Source organism: Amblyomma mixtum, chromosome 5, assembly GCF_055824585.1.
Source record: "Amblyomma mixtum isolate Tamu chromosome 5, ASM5582458v1, whole genome shotgun sequence".
NCBI classification, from domain to species: domain Eukaryota; kingdom Metazoa; phylum Arthropoda; class Arachnida; order Ixodida; family Ixodidae; genus Amblyomma; species Amblyomma mixtum.
In genome coordinates this window covers 169,270,052-169,290,195 of record NC_143016.1, presented here as the reverse complement: position 1 = coordinate 169,290,195, position 20,144 = coordinate 169,270,052, and the positions used below count along the sequence as shown (strand labels likewise).

The window sequence follows — 20,144 nt, the reverse complement described above, 5'->3', positions numbered from 1 at the left end:
TTTCTCTTTTGATTATCAGAGGCATTTATTTGCTCAGATTCAATGACCCAGATCAGTAGCGGGACATGCGCTGCTGTAGGCAGCATGCGCCGAGCCCTACGCGGATCCCGTTGGTCCACTGCCACAGAGGGTTTCGTTGTAGGTGCTGTAGACGGTTTCACCGCAGACCTCCACATGGCCTTGCTTGCAGGCTTGAACCGTTTCCGCTGCAGTCCCTTCGTACACCCAGAGACGGCAACCTGCGAGGGAAGAGTCGTTGTTCGTAGCCTTCCACCATTTTTAAGGGTACTGGGCTTAGATCAACGCAAAGAAATTCTCGAGTATATTTATAGTTTCCGAACTGCAAATAAGCACCGAAAAGCCGACAGTCGTGTTTGATGCAACACACGAATAAAGGAAGTTTCAACTGTTAGTTGGCACGTATGCCCGGTTGTATACCAGACACACACCTCCTGGCATTATCCACGCGTGAAGTGATATACACCCGCGACAAGCACTACGAGCAGGGCTTCTTCGAGGTGGTTTTAAAGGTGACTAAAAAGAAGGCTCCAACGGTCGCAACTAGCTGCGTGGTTTTGAGAAGACTAAATAAATCAGAACTGCGCATGGCACAGCTTTCTCTCCCTAGGGTCAAGCATGACTGCTTTATGGCAACAAAAACAACAAAAGCACAGGAATGTGTTGTCGAAGGAGTTGGCTCCTCGCGACCTAAGTCACAACTTCATACTGCATCTTGCAAGCACTAATTACTTAAGCCACTGCAATGGATCTAACAAACAAGGAGATGCACCAGAAAACACCAACGCGCACTGCGACTAAAGGTACTCGTCAGCAGACCAAGACCGAAATCACTCCCTGTTTTTCGTTCAAACGAAACAGAGCGAGGAACATTAACGCCAATGAAACGCCCATAAGCGCTGACTACAAACAAATTGGTGTTTTCCCGCGTTTCACACGCTGTTTGGCTCGTTACACAGTACTCACTAGCCCGACACCGAGCTCATGTGCCCTTTCCTAGCACTTTTACCCTAATCCGCGCACTTCACGGAACTTCTTTTTCCTCGCTAACTACAACTTCGATCTTCAGAAGATCTTTCTTTCGAGAGCTAATGAAGACCGCACGAGAGCTGCTTGAAGTGGATGTTTCGAATGACATGCCACAATTCGACGTGCAATTTTTAACGGGCACATGCCATACGAGCTTCACTATGGTGACTACTTAATGAGAAAGCATGCTGCCACTAAAATAGTGTCTGAACGAGGGTACAGAAATAGCAAACCTTATCACTGGTGTCGACTGTCGAAGAAAATATTGAGCAATTAAAGCAGCACAAAATTAAACAAGTGCAAAATAAGTACAATTAAGCAAAATGATGAGCGGCTCTTACCGATAGGTGCGTTGAACTGAGTTACGAAACATGCGGAGTAGTTGGCGTAGGGCAGCTCGACGTCGTAGGTGGTGTCCGGATCTATGGACGGAAAGGGCAACCACGAGAAGAAATCAGCTCTCAGCGTTGGTGTAGCCAATGAAATAGCAGTCCATGGTAGAGAGAAGTTGGGCAAATGGTTCTTGATAGTCACAAAGTGAACAAAGGAGGGAAATGCCTGAGGATGCTTGCCATCGTTTCGACAAAAGGACTTGTCTTCGACTGGGCAAAGCGTTCATCACTGGCGATGTGAAAATAGGGTCTTCACTCCGAGGAGGAAGGCCCGTTGAGGGGGAGGAGGGTATGAAGTGGGGAAAGAAGGGGGGGGGGGGACGGGAGGACAGAATGCGGAAGCCAAAGGCTCTTCAGAAATGATGGCAAGGAATGCAGGGAATAAGCTATAAGCTAAAGATAAATTGAACAAAGAGAGAGAGGAAAAAAACTGGCAAAAAAAAAGTCGTTCAGGAGGGAAATGATTAGTCGGGACGGAAGCGTAGGGTGAAAGAAACGATAAAGCGTCGTTATGAAGTACAGGGAAATGCTGTTATTATGATCAGGAAGTTTCACCCTGCCCTTCCACCCCGACCCGTCGTTTCCGTCCTGAAATGCGTTTTTTTCTTTTTCCTGCCTGCTTTTTTTTTATCGGTTCAATTTATCCTTAGCTGATGCCCTCCATCACTTGCCATCAATTCTCGGAACACTTGGCTTCCGCGATTTTCTCTGCCCCTCCTTCTTTTCACGCTTTCCCTGGATTCGTCCCTATGTTTTCTCTTTTACGTTCATTTTAATTTTTCCAGTATCTGGATCCGCCATGTTGACTAATTCCTGGATTCTCAGGTCAACGCAGCCAGTCATACCAGGCCACCTGTTGAAGCTGGATACGCAGTCTTTCAAGACAGTGCTCGCTGTCCCTGCACGCTCCCCACCCCCGGACTCCTTTCTGCTGAGATGGCCCTTATCTTTTCACAGTTTTGCAGGCCAACCGGTTAATCAACTTTAAGAAGCCATCATGCCTTGATAAGATTCACCCTTAAAACTTAACACCCTCCTCCCTCTCAACGGACCTTCTTCCTCTGAGTGACGACCCTATTTAAATCCCGCCAATGATGGATGCTCTGCCTAGACGAAGACAAGTTCTCTTGTCTTAAGGTTCACAAGCACCCTGAGGCTTTCCCCTCTCTTGCTCATTTCGTTATCGAAAAAAAAAGAGGTGGGAGAAAAAACCTTTGAGTGGAAACCCAACAATTCAAGCGGTGTTTAAAAAGCGCTGGCATGCTATTCTGCGTGGGGAAGGAGATTCGGGAGAGAGACACAACAGGAGAGAGGTGCAGAAAATTGTAAAGCAAGGAAAAAGAATTAGACATTAAATTATAAGCTGAGATGCATCAAAGGGCAAGCTGAGACAATACTAAATGGTAATGTGGAATGCCCTACAAAGGAGCTAGCAAAGTTAACAGTTTGAAGAGTGCATACTGGTGGTACATAAACAGACATTATGGTTTTTCGAGTAGTCCAATATCGGCGAATAGACAGATAAAAAGCTCATTGAACGTCTCTGCTGGGTAAGGCAGGTTAAGTTAGCTAATACCCAGTCTACTGTTATTAACTATTAGGTGAGTGACTCCACACGATGTTCATACTGCTCAAGGCCGGCAGCATAGGCTGGGCATTCAAACAGAAAATCCTGCGCATTTCGATTGAGCCGCAGTTGTAGCCATGAAAATTCGTTACGACTACCGCTTTCCACACACATTTTTCCACTTTTTCAGGAGCGTTAAAAAGCAGTTCAACACTCACCGTTAGAAAAGACGAGGGTGATGACATCTGGGTTGTCCGTTAAAGTCATACTTTCTGTAACCGAAGTCCTGCAATGAAGCAGTGGTAAAATTACCGCCAGAGACTTTCCCGTACGTCATAGGCCATTAGAAAGGCTCACCGTAGTTTCGTTACATACTGAGCCTCCTAGAACACTTAAACACGCAACAGATATTTCGCATTCGCGAGTTTTTTATTCTGGCCTCATTAAAACGCGGTTTTTGTGGTAGAAATATTTTATCAGCAGTGTGTGGGTTGTGATGTACTGCGGCGAATAACGTCATATATACTTGTTTTCCTGGTAAAAAGTGTGAACCGCCCCGGAGCCTTTCTGTTATTCGCAAAGAAATTGTTCGTAGCTTCGCGAATGTGGTTGTTTCTGGTGCCGCTGTGCCAACCACCTTCCATGTGACTAGCAGATGCGGAAGTGAGCAGAAATACAGAATTAACACTAGTCAACTTGATGTGCATGACATTGATCAGCGAGTGATAAATACATTTACAGTAAGCTGTTTCTAGCTCCTCGCGAGTGAACACCGATAAGAAAACAAATGGCAGAAAAAAAAACACTTTTTCACCGCTCATGTCTTTTTACTGTTAGGTTTGAAGAAACACACTCGGTCTTGTTATATGAAGAACGACGGCAAAGGCTTTGAGCTGTTATTGGAAGCCCTCAGCCGGTGCTCGCGCTCTGTAATACAAGCCGTCGATGTCTAGTACCGTCCTTGCCAAAAGTAACCAAGTTGCCGTTACCGTTCAAGGGCAAGTTCGCATTGAAGCGGAGTGGCTGCGCTATATATACGGCCGCGAGCCTTCGTCTTCTGCAAGGAAAACCTTGGTGACGTGAACATGTGCCATCGCTATCCTCCCTCGGACAATAAAAAGCATCCTGGCGGGGTGAGACGTTGTAAGGGCGCCTTGGTTACTTTTGACACAGACGAAGCGTATTGTCGGTGTTCAAAGCCAAACTTCCAGGATTCTTAAAAACAAATTATGAGCACCGCACGACAGCCCTTTCTAAGTTCTCGAAGGTCGGCTTGGAACTTTTTCCCGCATGTGTTACCATCAGCATTTCGACTAACAAGAATTTGGGGACATTTTTTAGTGCAGATGCAGCACAGGACATAAGGATGAGTTGACGCTCCAAACCGCTAAAAAAGCGTCCCTATGCGTAAAAATATCCCCGAAACCAACAGGCACCTCAACAATGTGGAGCCACAGGGCAAGATTAAAACTGTCCTTCCTTCACTCTCGGCTAACGAAATCAAAGAACGGTTGACGTAGGTAATGTGCGGAGCACTGATTTCTTGGATCGATTATATTTAGTGTTCTTAACACGGCGTGGTGACGCCTTAGACTCCGCATGAGAGCGACTGAAGCGTTTTCGCACGCTTCTTTTATTATGCTATTTTCATTGGAGGCACCGGCCTCATAGAAATTTGGAACAAGATGAAAGCCGGTTGTATGAAACAATGGGTGCAGCTAACATGCTGAAACTTCCTAGCCAGAAGCGCTTCGGAGAGGGGGCGGTAGTACGCTTAGGTACTGATGAGAGGGTCGAAAATGCCAAGATGATGGGCATCCCCTTAGCTAGGGTGTCCTGGGGGAGATGTCTGGTGAGGATGTGCGACTCTTACGGCTGTTGCAGTAAAAATCAAATGTAGAAAAATAGGGAATCTCAGTGGCGTAAAAGCCGCCGCGGTGGCTCAGTGGTTATGGTGCTCGGCTGCTGACCCGAAAGACGCGGGTTCGATCCCGGCCGCGGCGGCTGAATTTCTTTGGAGGAGAAATTCTAGAGGCCCGTGTACTGTGCGATGTCAGTGCACGTTAAAGAACCCCAGGTGGTCGAAATTTCCGGAGCCCTCCACTACGGCGTCTCTCATAGCCTTAGTCGCTTTGGGACGTTAAACCCCATAAACCAAACCAAACCATCAGTGGCGTAAACTTTCCTTCGGGCCCTATCCCCTGTCATGGAAAGTTAACGAACTAGTCCATTGCCTAGAAAGAGAACGGCTGCGGTGCTTCAACATGTTGAAACCGAATGTGACGCTTCCCGTTCACAGTGGTTCTCGAGGCGAAGTCGTCGACAATACCACCGCGAATTCCTTGTCTGCACTTGTTTCCATCCATTCTTCCTTTAAAGTGTCAGCACATAAAATCCCGTCTGGGAATATGCCACTCCAAGCATTCAAATTCATGCTAACTAGGGAGTTTTACTGCATCAGCCAAAACAATTTTCTTGTGACCGGCAGCGAGTAACGGTAACTAAATCTGGCTTCTCAGGTTAAATTACTTTTAGCAGTAAGCCTTTCACTTGGTCAATATTTATCAAGGCCTAAATCCCAGAGGACTGACTGCATTCAACTCCTCCCACATTTAGGTGCTGATGAAGGCACACATGTGAACAGTATTTATGATTATTTAGCATTCAGTACTGTTACAAACTACGTCCGCATCCTTGTCAAACCCTTCACATGCTGACATCTGACACCTACTTTACGTAAGCTATGACTTTAATGAAAACGGATTGCTTCATAGCGAAAGACACAGTAAATCATTGTTCATGGCACAAGTGCTATGGACTAATCCGTCTTTAATCATGAGCCAACAAGCTTGAAAGAAAACGCTGGTAAGAATAATTTGCTCATGAAGAAATGCTTTTCGTCGTCAGATATTTTTCAACCTACCAGAAATTCGCAGATACTTAGATAACTTAATGAATGCGTCAGCTTGACTAGCGTGATGGCGAGATTTAATCAAACGTTTACATTCATCACCGCCAATCTTTCCTTCGGACTAGTTTTTCTACCATAATGAAGCAGCCAGTTCTTAGCGCAAAAGGCCGAACATAGTGTTTGCTTATCATCCTTTGAAAGTCAGTTCTTGTGGCAGAAAGTGTGGATGAAATTGGCAGGTGGTGGTGGTGGTGACAACTTTTTAATGAACTACAGGAGAGTTTGCAGGCCAAAAATGGCCCTTTACATAGGTGGAGTCCTTAGCCCGAGGCCGCGCTGGACGAGGCCGCTACTCGCGCCCGTTGGACTAGAGCCCTTTGAGACTCCAGCCCCGAGCAGTTGAACAGGGCTGCCTTCCATGCCTCTCGGGAAGGGGAAGGATTGGGGGGAAGGGAAGTATTCTTCTGACAGGCCCAAACCATGTGGAAGGTATCGGATACTTCCCCACAGTGAGGGCAGCGCCCATCAATTTTGGGGTCGAAATGTTTCGCTATAGCAGGACACAACAGAGTGTTGGTCTGCAAGCGCCTCAGAGTTCGCTCATCGGCTTTACTCAGGCCCTTAGCACGGACCGGGGAAAACCGATGGCGTTCGCAATAGTCGTCCAGAATTTCCCTGAAGCGCAGAAGCGGCTGCACAATCTCTGAGCCGGAAGAGCCTGGATGAGGTGCCCGGTAGGTAAGCGCCCGGGCAGCCGCGTCCTCAGCCTCATTACCTCTAACGCCCTGATGGCCCGGAGTCCAAACTATGCGTTTGGGCGAAGGGTCCGATTCCCTCACTGCGCGCTTTAATATACAGTAGGCTAAAGATGAAACCTCGCCAGCCAGGTAGTGTTGACAGGCTCGACGCGAATCTGTCACGATTACCTTCGAATTCGAGTCCGAGGTTGAAAGCGCAATGCCTACTTCCTCGGCCTGCGCTGAATTTCGAGCTCGAAAGGAGAGACCGTTAACCGCATTGGTCCTGGTGAACTACTGCGGCCTTGTAGACTCCAGAGGGCGACGGCCCTGCTACGTCAACGTAGTATACACCCTGTCTGGATCCGTGATGGTGTTCGTGGGCCAGAGCGCGCGCCACTCGTCTGCCTTCGTGTGTATGCGTGTCCATGTTGCGCGGGAGAGCGGACCATCGTCTCCATAAGCTTGCCCACACAAGAGGTTAGTGAGATGGGCCTCAGGTTGTCCGTATTCACTGTCTTGCCTGGCTTAGGGATGAAAGTGACCAAGGAGGTCTTCCATTCCGGAGGGAGTGGACGCCCGTCCCAAATCTGGTTAATGTACACTAGCAGGTGGAAGTAGGCCGAATCGGGGAGGTTCGCCAACAGGTTGACTGTTATGCGATCCCAACCTCGCCGCATTTTCGCTAAAGCCGCTTTAAGGTCGTGTAACTAAAAAAGGGCATCAATGTCGGGTTTCGGCTTTCCCGCGTACTCGTACTCGGGCCCAACTGGGTCCTCTATGCGGCAGAAATATCTGTCGCACAGTGTGTCCGCGAGTTGAGCCGTCATACCTTGGTACCCGTGCAAAGCCCGCCGGAGCTGTTTTTGCGTCTCCCCTCTCGTTTGAGTGAGGTTGATGAGACTACGAAAGAAGCGCCATGTTCCTCTAGAGCTCATCTGACGAGCTGCCGAATTACACTTCTCTATCCAGTTTGAATCGGTGAGCTGGGCAGCATACGCCGCAGCCTGCTCCGTGAGGTCGACAATGTAGCCTTAAGCTTGCGATTCAGCTTTTGCTTCTTCCACCGTTTGGTAAGACTCCGGCGCACCTCCCACAAGTGCAGGAGGTGATTGTCCGCTGCAGGGATCTCTTCGCGGGTCCGAAGTGTCGTGACGTGTTGTCTTTGTATTGTGTCGAATTGCTTTGCCCACTACGCATATCCGTCGGAAAAGAGCACGGGAGGTATCTCTTGGGTTCGAAACTTATGCCAATCGGTCAATTTAGCGTGGCCCCACTTTTTGCGAGCCGCCTTCGCCAGAAAAGTAACCAGGAGAAGGCAGTGATCGCTACCAAGAGTCTCTCCCAGGTTCTCCCAGGTAGCGTTTCTGGTGTTCGTAACGAGAGTCAGGTCAGGGCATGTGTCTCGCGTAACCGAGTTGCCGACACGTGTGGGACAACACGGATCCGTGAGAAGTGTAAGACGAAGTGTAGTGGCTTAGCTCTGCTACGCCAGGATATACGTAGCGTAAGGTATTGGTACATTAAGGCGAAAGCCTTTAATGCCTCATTGTTATCGACAGAAGGTTCTCGACAGAAGGTTGTCAGCGGAAGCTTGTCAGTAGAGGTGTCACGCTTTTGACGCGTGTCGACCGAGATATGTGAGACAGTCATGCGTAATTTCCTTTTCTCAAATACAATTTTGATTTTCTTCATTACGGCCCCTCTTTCTTCTTTCACTTCCGCTTCCTCCCTTCATCTACAAACGGATGACGGGTGTCCACCGAGATATGTGAGACAGTTACTGCGTAATTCCTGCCCATTCAGGGAACCCAGGGAACGAAGCAGCCCACCAACATGCTCGAGGTTTTGTCGGCCGAGCGGTGGGTTCTCGTCCAGGGGGATCCGAGATGGAGGCAGTGATTTCGTACCACGAAATTACCCAATTCTACAAACTCTCTAGAAGAATCTATCCTCCCCCGCACAAGTCACTCTCCAAACACCAAGAGGTGGCTTGGAGAAGACTTCAAACCCATTCTTACCCGCACCCGTACATTTACGCCCACATCTACCCCGATCTCATAGACCCCACCTGCAAACACTGCGGTAGCACTGCCACCCTCGATCATATGCTATGAGACTGCCCGGAGGATCCTCCTCCGGAAGCTCTTATAGAAGCTCCCTCACCAGACGCCTGGGAAGAAGTGCTGCGCAGCTCGGACCCCGCCGTCCAGGCAGGAGCCATCGAGCGCGCCGAAGAGGTCGCCGCCAGCTATCAGCTAACGGCCACCTGGCCCTTCTGCTAAGCGTCCAGGAACACTTCTTTTCCGACAATAAAGTTCTCTCTCTCTCTCTCTCTCTCCTTTCCTCAAATACAATTGCCATTTTCTTCATTACGGCCCCTCTTTCTCTTTCTTCTTTCACTCCGACTTCCTCCCTTTCTGTACGGTGCGGTTCAGGTGTCCACCGAGACGACAGAGAATTTCTGTGCCATTTCTTTTCCTCAAAAAGCGTTGCGTTCAAAGAGCAGGGCATCGCGCCGAACGGGTGGTGGCGTTCCGTGGACTCCCTGGCAGCGCTACAACACGCTGTCGCGTTCCACTCCTGAAGGCGCAGCTTAAGCGTAATTAATTAGCAGTTAATTATTATTTATTATGCGAAGCATATTACTAGAGGTACACTACAGCCCTTCGCCGTGGTTACACGCCGTGCACACCACGTGGTACAGTGACGTCACACCACGTGACATACCACGTGACACATGACGTCACGACAGATCGCCGTCACGCGCTGGGAGAGGGAGAACGATGCCATCGCACAGACACCGGAATGTCCTCGAGCGGCATTCCCGCGCATTTCGAACGCGCGTTCACACTCGGTGTAGGTGAAACGCTACACCGAGTGTGAACGCGCGTTCGAAATGCGAAGGCTACATAGAAGACACACTCCAAGCAGCAGTGGACATCATTGAGGCATGCGCATGGGAATCCGGCCTCACTTGTTCTGAGCAAAAATCTGAACTCTTCGTGATCCGTCGTAAACAAAGAGGTAGGCGTACCACGACATCCCCCCCGCAAATAAACGTCTATGTTAATGGACGATCTGTCAAAGAGGTACAGACCATGAGAATACTGGGGTTGTATTTACAAACAAATGGAAAGAATACTGACACACTCACTAAGCTAAAACGCGCGGTAGAAGCGACGGCGCGATAAATCCGCCGCATAGCTAACCGCAGACAAGCGGTGAGGGAAAGAGATTTATGCCGCCTAGTGCAGGCCTTTGCGCTAAGGAGGATACTCTATGCCACCCCTTATCTCAAATTTTCGAAAGCAGAAAAGGACAAATTGGATAGCATGATACGGCAGGCCTATAAGGCTGCGTTAGGGCTCCCGCTAAATGCCTCAACCGAAAGGCTTATGAGGTTAGGAATACATAACACCTACAATGAACTGAAAGAAGCCCATTTAATGGCTCAAACAGCGCGATTAGCCAATTCCAGAACTGGCAGGAGTATTCTTACCAAGCTCGGAATTAACTTTCAACCTACGAATAACGATGCTAAAGTAGACTTACCCCGCGACTATAGGACGGCCCTACTAATCAAACCACTCCCCAAAAACATGCACCCCTTACACCATGAGGGCAGAAGACAAGCACGAGCCAAAGCCTTACATAAGAAATACAGACAGTGCGCTGCAACACTTTATGTAGATGCGGCAGAATACAAAAATACCAATGCCTTTGCAATTGTGGTTGTGAACGAGAACGGTGACCACATCGTCTCGGCGACAATCAAAACGAAATCCTCTGAAACGGCAGAAGAGGCGGCTATAGCCCTCGCCCTAGCACATACCCAAGGGAGCATCATCCTCAGCGATTCCAAAATGGGTATCAATAATTTCGCTAAAGGGCGAATTACAAACACCTCCCTTAGAATCCTTAACGCAACCAAATTCTCACCAAATTATTCCGAATTGATATGGGTCCCAGCCCATTCGGGGAATCCGGGGAACGAGGCAGCCCACAATAAAGCCTGAGGTTTCGTCGACCGGGCAGTGGATGAGTCTGGCTCCCTGAATTTCACGAAGGACTCAATGATCACATATCATGATCTCACCAATCATTTGAAATTAGAGAGGAGAATTTTCCCCCCTCCAGACAAAAGACTTACTAAAGAACAAGAGGTTACGTGGCGTCGTCTACAGACGAGATCGATACGCACCCCATCACTCCTCGCGCACATTTATCCAGATCTTTACAACCCAAACTGCAAACACTGTGGCCAACGTGCTACCTACGATCACATCCTGTGGGACTGCAAAATAGAGCCACCTCCGGGTGATCTAGTTACAGCTCCTTCTCTCGAGCGGTGGGAGACCGTGCTGGCTAGCTCTGACCCCAGAACGCAAGTTTTGGCGGTGGTGTGGGCTGACAAAGTCGTCGAGGGCTATGTACTCTCGACCACTTAACCCGACCTCTTGCCAAGCTCTTCCCGGCGAATAAAATGTTTTACAATCAAAGGTGAAACGCTCGCTCCACCGGGTAGGCGGACGCGGCTTCCGTGGCAATCCAGGCGCTCACCCAACGCGCGTCTCGGGGTTAGTCGGCGTTCCGCTGTAGCCATGCCGTTGTCTTCCCCCACGACGAAGGCTTCTAGTGGTTGTATTAAAATGACCAAGTATTCAACCAAGGAAAGCCATGTATTACCAAGCCTAGCCATCAATATGCTTCGCATCTGACCAGGGTTAACCAAGTTAAGCCTCAGCCCTTTTTCATTAACTGTTTTAGCCAAAATCGAAAAAGTAACTTCACAGATTTTATCACCAAGAACTTTACTTCAAAACCCTAGAAGGCTAGTTGATTCAAAAACCGCCTCAGTATCCCTTTAAGGTGCGTCCATGGCGTTGTGGTCGGAAGCACGGTCGGCGGAACTGATCAGTTCGCTCCGCCGCGTGGTCGAACCCCGGGTCATGGCTGTGAGGATTTTATTAAGGCGGAAGCCTTTAATGTCTCATCGTTGTAAGCAGCAGTTGTCGACAGAAAATGTCACGCTTTTCAATTGGTGGAAACGGTCGTGACGTCACAGTGCGCGAATATCAAACGGGGCCAATTATACTTTGGCTAGTAACCATGCAACCAATTGAAGGGATCGTATAGTGATGCTCCAAGTAAGTGGGACTGAGCTTAGTTAATTGGTTAATTACCCAATTAGCCTAATTAACTTTACTAGTCATGCCATATAAATGAATAAAACCGATTAAGAAATCGGTCGAGCTCGGGAATCGAACCCCGGTCTTCGGCGTGAGAGACGAGCATGCTATCCACTCCGCCATGCCAGCTCGACGGTTTGGAATGAACAAAGGCGCGTCTAGTGAATACGGTGTCTTCACTCACTCTCATCCTCCTCCATTCCCTTCCGGCGAGGTTTAGGTGTCCACCGACAAATGAGAGACAGATACATTTCCTTTCCTCAAAAACCAATTTACCGACGAGCGAGGCGTAGAACCGAATGGGCGATGGCGTTCTGTGGACTCCCTGGCAGCGTTGCAAGACGCTGTCGCGTTCCACTCTTAGGGGCGAAGCTTAACATCTTAACCACACATCAGTGACCACACTTTAGGTCAAAAAAGTGCCCCCCTGTTTTGTGAGACAGTTACTGCGTAATTTTCTTTCCTCAAATACAATTTTCATTTTCTTCATTACGGCTCCTCTTTATCTATCTTCTTTCACTCCCACTTCCTCCCTTCCTCTACGGTGCGGTTCAGGTGTCCACCGAGATGACAGAGAATTACTGCGCCATTTCCTTTCCTCAAAAAGCGTTGCGTTCAAAGGGCAAGGCATCGCGCCGAACGGGTGGTGGCGTTCCATGGACTCCCTGAACAGCACTACAACGCGCTGTCGCGTTCCACTCCTAAAGGCGAAGCTTAAGCGTCATTAATTAGCAGTTAATTAGTATTCACGCATTAATCAGTAATTAACAATTAATTACTCATTTGTCATCACTTAGTAATTAATACTCATTTATATGTGACGCCACCAGTGCCACAGAAACAGCGAAGGTGGTGCGGAAAACGCTTCCGCCTCTACCCACTTTAGACAGTCAAAGTGCCCCCTGAATTTTTTCTTTGGTTTCATCCCCTGGTGTGACTGCAGCCACCATATTAAACCGGCTTTCCGAAGCAATGAGGGCTCGGCTGCTGTCCCGAAAGACGCGGGTTCGATCCCGGCCGCGGCGGTTGAATTTCTTTGGAGGAGAAATTCGAGGCCCGTGTACTGTGCGATGTCAGTGCACGTTAAAGAACCCCAGGTGGTCGAAATTTCCGGAGCCCTCCACTACGGCGTCTCTCATAGCCTTAGTCGCTTTGGGACGTTAAACCCCATAAAACAAACAAACAAACGAAGCAATGAGGCTCTTATAGTATGGCATAATAAATGCCTATTCCGGCCGGAGATCGCATTTCGATGGAGGCGAAATACTAGAGGCTGGTACACTGTGGCATGTAAGTGCACATTAAACAACCCCTGATTGTGAAAATTATTCGGAACCAACCACTACGGCGTTCCTCATCGCTTGAATCACTTTGGGGCGTTAAGCCACATAAACCCAATCCCAAAATATATGATCAGTAACTACGTAATAGAATCAACTAATAAATATCAAACTATTATTCGTATATTATAGCGATAGCGTTAAGGGTGGTGTTCTGCAGAAGATCCAACGTCGGCGCTGTGAGCGAAGAAGCGGGTGGCCACCTCCCACAGAGGCCACGGGACCTTTCGACATCATCACAACCTGCCAACGGTGGCAGGTGGCGACCACCTGCCCACTTGGTTGTGAGCAAACTGCCCGCCGTGGCAAGGAGCAGTTAAGTTAACCATCGGTCGCGAGAGGCTGCTCAGAAAGAGCAACCTAGATCTCAGAAGCACCACCGGTGGCTGTATTCGAAACACCCACCTGCCGGGGCAGTGGCTCATCAATCACTGCGCCACTGCTCCAGGAGTGATATGAGAACTATGGATCTATGAATTTGGAACAAGACTGGCTGCATCTGAGCTGGCTGGTACATGCATTGAATGGAGAGCACGGGGAAGAGGCACGAACATATGAAGGACGAAGCACAACACTGACACTATCAAACAACTATACTGACAGGAAAGACAACGTATATAGGGGCAGCATCAAATTTTTTCTTTGCGTTCTTCGTTAGATGTGATGAAGCACAACTTCTGCGTCTATACTCTGCGCAAGAATTCTTTTTCTTTGGTTGTCATATGGACACAAGGTATACTGACACATGTCTATCCACCATGGTCTATCGCGAGTGCCTTCTCAATCTCGCGCACCAGCTTGATGGCACCGGCCACATCAACGAAAGGAGGCCTTACATGGTGCTGCCGTACATCCACGGCATCACGCACAACTTGAAAAAAAAATAGGCTCAAAATTCGGCGCAAAATCCCGTGTTCTGTCCCCAACAATGGTTACACGATGTACCGCCAAGTCAACGGGAGCTGCGTTCGTCGCACTTGCTCGAAAAAACACGAGGAGCAATTCTGCGCGTGCAAAGACGACGTAATCTACAACATACTGTTCTCTTGTGGGCGAGACTAGATCGGCGAAACTGGCCGAAGTATTAATGACAGAGCCCGAGAACACGTGACATTTGTCAAAGGGGCCCCATCTAGCAACCTTGCCCTGCATCATCGGGGCCATAAATGCAATGTAACAGTCAGGCAGGCCGCGATGATTGGAAACAGCAGAGACAAGCTGGTGCGCGAGATTAAGGACGCACTATGGGTCAGAAACATGGAGGATACCGAGCAGGACTCAGCTTAAGTTAAGGACAATGCAACGAGTATGGAAAGAAAAATTATAGGTTTAACGTTAAGAGACCGGAACAAACGCAAGTTAATGACATCCTTGTCAAAATCAAGAGGAAGAAATGGGCTTCGGCAGGGCATGCAGTTTGAAGTCAAGGTAACCACTCGTCCTTAAAGGTGGTGGTGGTGGTGGTGGTGAAAACATTTATTACGAATGAGCAAGAGGTATGTTTGGATCAGCCCGTAAGGGACCGATCCTTACAAACACTAGGTGGAGGTCCCTAGTATGGGACCCCAGTGGCGGTTGCCGCCGCCCGGGCGCGCCCAACTAAGGCTTGTTGGGCCTGTAAGTCGTGGCAGCCGAGCAGGGTCGCCTCCCAGTCCTCCCGGGTTGGGTTGGGGATGGGGGGAATAGCGGGGTTGGAGGGGCAGGCCCACACCATGTGATAAGTGTCAGAAGACACTGCACTACAGTGGGGGCAGCTGCCGCTAAAGGAGGGGTCAAAATGTTTTAGCGCTGCCGGGCACAGCAATGTATTGGTGAGAAGGCGGAGAACGAGCCGCTCATCCGCCTTCTTCAGGCCTTTACATGGGCTAGGGTAAAGGCGATGACAATTTTGATAATATGTTGTAATATCTTTGAATGTATAGACCGGATTAAAATCGGGTTCCTGATCGGACGGGGAGGAGAAAACAGCCCGGTGAGAGAGCGCGCGGGCGGCTGCGTCTGCTGCCTCGTTTCCTGCCAACCCCTGATGAGCAGGGGCCCATATGAGGTAACGGTGTGCGGGGTCCGTATCCCGTATGCAATTTTGGTATATTCGATAGGCTAGGAAGGGAGTGCAGCCTTGTTCGACGTTCCGACAGGCCCCTCGCGAGTCGGTGATTATGTATTTTGAATTGGAATGTGAGGCCGCGAGAGCAATCGCGACCTCTTCTCCTTGTGTTGCACTGCGGGCTCTGAAAGTTAGGCCGTTAACTGTGTTGCTGTTGTGAACTACCGCGGCCGTGTACCATCCCCCGTGGTGAGGGCCGGATGCGTCCACGTAGTATACACCTGTTTTGTTGCCATAATATCGGGCTAGCGCTTCCGCTCGTGCCAGGCGCCGACCATTATGGTCTTCATGTGACATGTTTGCTGGAAGAGGCCGCACGTGGAGGGCACGTCTCCACAGTAACGGAGTGGATTCCAAGAGAAGGCAAGCGTAGCATGGGGCGGCAGAAAGTTAGGTTGGCGCATGATATTGCCACGCGCCTAACGCGCCGCGCGGCCTCCGCGCTGAGTCGAAGACGACGACGAAGCGGCGGTGGGCTCTCGTGGCGCGCTGTTCTGTTCTGTGTCGTGGAAGCTGGCTCGATAATTAAAAAGAAGGCTCCCGGTCTTGGGTTCTCCCCGACGTCTACCTTCACGGCTCCTCTGGTCGTGACAATATTAATAAGTTTGCGGAGGTAGGGTGGCCACCACTGGCAACGGACAGGGTTAATTGGAGAGACATGGAAGAGGCCTGTGCCCTGCAGCGGGCGTAGTGAGGCTGATGATGATGATGACGACAGATCATGGTGGAAAGACATGTGTCATTATGGTTTCAGTCAATCTGAGAAGCAAATTGAAAGAATTCTTGCACAGTGCATAGACTCAGAAGTAGTGCTTCACCACATCTAACGAATAACAGAAGGAAAAAATGTCATGCCGCCTCTATATAGGTTGTCTTTCCCGTCAGTGAAGTTGCTTGATAATGTCAGAGTTGTGCTTTGTCTTAAATGCGCGTGCGTCTATTCCCATGCTGGCGCCACTGAAGGAATGTAGAGCATGGCCGTCTCTGCTAAGTGATACGCAAAGAGGACAAGGTGCTGCAGGGACCCATTAACTGCATCGGGTCATGACCTTCATATTCAGCTCAAATGTCTTCTCAAGTGCTTTAAACCGAACTTCTGAATGAGACAAAGCTCAGTTGAGGTGTTTCTCAAAGCTTTTCAGAGGTCTAATAGTGTACACAATTATTTATTGCACATTTCTGGAAAAACCATTCACCTACCAGTTTATTTGTTTATCGCGCAACCATAAATTTTGTATCTCTATGTGCAGCGCCAGCCTTTTCAAGTTCTGAACATCTCTCCTAAAATTTTGAAAAATTCTAATCTTGAACCTGTGTACAAAGTCGCAGGCATGTCCCCGGAGTGGGTGTATTATTTTTCTCACATTTTTGGACTCAATACTGCAGGTGAGATGGTTTCAAGGTACCCGATCGATTACTTGGGATTTCCGAATTTTTCTTTGCAGCGAAGCTCTCCACTCCAATCCCCTTTGCGATCTTACATTTTCGCGCCACCTAGGCAACTCTACGGGTAGTAAGTAAGGCTCACTGCTTACACGTCTGTTCCATCCTCAGGGCGTGTGAGAAGAGAGAAATTCGCCTTGCCGTCGACCATCTGTTCACTCTCGCGTTCCAGGTAGGTGCAGACGCCTTGGTTTGTCTGGGATGTCGATTCCGCCAGATAGCTTATCTCGAAGCTAGAGAATATCTGCGGACGAACAGGGAAAATACACATTTTTAATAGACAGTCCGGTTTAAAATGTGGCCCCTCTAAGATGCTGGTGGCAGGAACTGCCGAGTTGTTGGCACTGTTTCGGAATTTCTTGAACTCAATTAAATCCTCCTGGTTTCTTGTTGTTAGAAAACAAGACAACATTTTATTCTTCACATCGATTCGTTTTAGCAGAGCACTTGTTAGCTATTCTTTCCTGGCCTTTCTATGCTTCTTTATAGTCATCATGGAGAAGGTTGCATCTTAAAGTTTCATTAGTTTTTCAGTAAATGCATCGTAAGCTCGTGATGAGTCTGTTTCGTGATATACTCCTTCCCAGTTAATAGACGACATCAAAGTACAAAATCGGGCAATATTCTTATCATCATAAATTCTCCGCATGCGAACAAGGCCGTTAATGTTCTTTTTCTCTGAAAAAAGTGAAAAGATTGGCAGATGATCACTGATCCCCGATGAAAAAACACCCGATGCAGTTCTATTTTCCGGAATACTTGTAAAACAGATCAATTAATGTTTCCGAGTATTTTGATATGCGCGTCGGTAAATCAATGGTATTCTCACAACCATTAGAAAGCAAAATTTCACTTAACGTGAACTTTGAAGAAGTATCTTCCATAAAGTCAATGTTAAAATTCCCACTTAATATAATGCGCCACTTATTCAGGTTAGCGAGCTTGAGGAAGGACTCAATCCATCGAAAAAAAATGATCCAAATCACCTTGAGGTGGGCGATACAGTGCCATTATGGTAATGGTATGACAAAGTATGCATACTGCTTCAAAGTCATCGTGGACACGTGAATAATCTGGCACGTTATCGAAAGATAAGTGGTTTCGAACATATAGAGACACACCACCACCACGCCTTCCGTCTCTAAAAACTGAAACTGGTTTGTAGTCTGCAAGCTGAATAACATCTGAATTTGAATTAAACCATGTTTCTGTAAAAGCAATAAAGTCGAAATGAATGTTAAGATTGTGTAATTCTGCTTCTAACACTTCGACTTTGTTTTTCAGGCTCTGGGAATTTAAATGAAAAAAAGACAAAGTGTTGCGCGAATTGTAGGCATTACTCTTCAAAATTTTGTTAAATGACTCAGAAGTGAAGTATGCCATTTTTGAGCAAGTTCACTGCGCAGCCTCACATCTTGGTGCATTTAAACCATTTTATCGGCGTCTGCCTCGCAAGCGATCCTGATAACCCGAGCGCCTGGCTGTTTCCGAGCAAACACCTTTCCTTCCCTCGACCAGACGAACTCATACTTCATTTCTTTAGCTTTACTTTTAGCGAGCCACATCAGTTTCTTGTTGAAAGGGGTCAGGTGATCAAAAAACCAGGCATCGTTATCACACTCTTTACGCTTCGAGAACCAGTCTGCCTCAGTAGATCGTTTGGCAAAACGAATTAGAAATACGGGGACCCTGTCTGATTCGCAAGGAAGACAATGTAGCCATTCAACGTCGCTTTCTAAAATGGAGGGCAAATCAAGTTTCCTCGCAAGATCGTTAACTTTGTCTAGCGGCTTTGCACCATCTGTCACATGCAGCCCATGAATTTCCATTTTCTGACGTCTACTATACTGAGTTAGGTCGGTCTGTTCTTGGCGCAGATTTTGAATTTCAAGCCTGGCGTGGTTTTCCTCAGTGTTGTCAACTCTCTTGCGAAGGAACTCGATTTTTCTTTCATGTCCCTCCGATATTTCCAGTAGTTTGTCGTAGCTGTCAAACATGTTTTGGAGGGACGTTTCAATCTTGGACACAGTTTCTGTCATGGTTGTCAAGTCGTCCACTTTTGCTGTAAGGTGTGCCAGTGCTTTACTGATGTCACTAAGCTGTTTGCTTGAAGCAACAGGAGTCTGATTACTTTGAGATCCGCCACCATCATTGGTGCGAGACGCTGGTGTACGGCATGTCAAGCATTTCAGAGCTTTTCTTGTTTTAGCATCTTTGCTTTTAAAAACCGTTCTCCAACTCCGGCACACTTTCCAATATGGTATTTCTGGCAACAATCGGCACTTTTCATACAGTCCTCTCCTTCTTCAATGGTCCCATAACAAGCAGAGCAGAGATAATCATTTTCGAGTGGCATTTCACACACAAAGTTGGATGCTAGTCCAGGGACAGCAGCGGCAACGGCAGGTGAAAAAAAAGTGGAACCAAGTAGCAGAAAAACTAATATGCGAAGTCAAAAACAGTTGTCTGAGCGCTTTGAGTTTTCCCCTGCCGCCGCCACCGCTCACGATCCGTCTGTCCGTGCTAGCTTCGTGAATTCTTTGGTAGCAGGCCGCGAAATATAGATCACTAAGTCCAGGAGCGACTCTGGAGCCGATGCAAACTCCACTCCTTTGAACATACTCACCGCTCGCCCATCCCACTGCCCCAGTGCCATTCATCTTCCAACAATCAGGGATTAGAATTCACTACCTGAAGAGGTTTTTACGTGTGCTAACTTCAAAGAGGTCATTACCAATATCTTTTAACCACTAAAAATCCCCTTCTGAAACTTTCATTTGTGGCTATTTTAGATCTGACGAAGATGTATCTCGGAGTGCTTTTATATCTGCATGCATGAATTTTAAACATATGTGTGTACGTAAGCTGCTATTTATTCAATTCTGGGTAATCATTTCTTGCAATTTGCTTTTGCCCTCCCTGCTTGGACCAAAAACCTCTGCAGTATCATGGAAATAAATCTTCCCTGTGTAGCGTTGCAAGGCTGGCTTGCTGCCGTGCCGCATACTTGGCCTCTCACGTTGGCCACCAAGGCAAGGGAAAGCAAGCATGCAAAAATGAAACGACCGGCCATTCTGTCAGCACCTAATTCCTGGTAAAAGAAAGTTCGTTCTCTGTTGACTTTGTCGCCGCGCTTTATAAAGCCCCTCTGGCATGCGTGCAACAACAACCCTATCCAATCAGAGTGCTTCCTATGTACGCAGATCTAGGCGGTCTTTCGAACAAACAGCAAGAAAAATAGTACACTATGTTTCCTGTGCAACTAGCTTTTGCGCGTGACGCAAATGTTTCACCTCCACATTCCTTTTGCACTGCCGCGAGCGTTCCATTTTTGAAAACATGCTGTGTAGTGTTTTGTTAGACACGTGCGTAGCTCCGCTAGAAAACGGGCTTCCGTTTCATTTATTG

General features: G+C 48.1%; 1 protein-coding gene across 1 annotated transcript; it reads right to left on the bottom strand.

Annotated features, from left to right (window-relative positions):
• Positions 1-19,834, bottom strand: LOC149344648 (uncharacterized). The gene is made up of 5 exons (XM_089542648.1): positions 19,705-19,834; positions 16,829-16,983; positions 3,225-3,292; positions 1,389-1,469; positions 1-239 (listed from the first exon to the last, which is right to left on the bottom strand). The coding sequence occupies exons 1-5, from the start codon at positions 19,807-19,809 to the stop codon at positions 97-99; spliced, it is 552 nt and encodes a 183-aa protein (XP_089398774.1). The 5' UTR covers positions 19,810-19,834; the 3' UTR covers positions 1-96.
• Between the last annotated feature and the right edge of the window lie 310 nt (positions 19,835-20,144).

Excerpts from the sequence above, each read along its gene's own strand:
- LOC149344648 (XM_089542648.1), bottom strand. The coding sequence starts at position 19,809 with ATGGCCGGTCGTTTCATTTTTGCATGCTTGCTTTCCCTTGCCTTGGTG. Across the intron at positions 1,470-3,224 it reads CACCCTCGTCTTTTCTAACG|ATCCGGACACCACCTACGAC; the intron begins GTGAGTGTTGAA and ends TTCCGTCCATAG. Across the intron at positions 240-1,388 it reads TCAGTTCAACGCACCTATCG|GTTGCCGTCTCTGGGTGTAC; the intron begins GTAAGAGCCGCT and ends CTTCCCTCGCAG.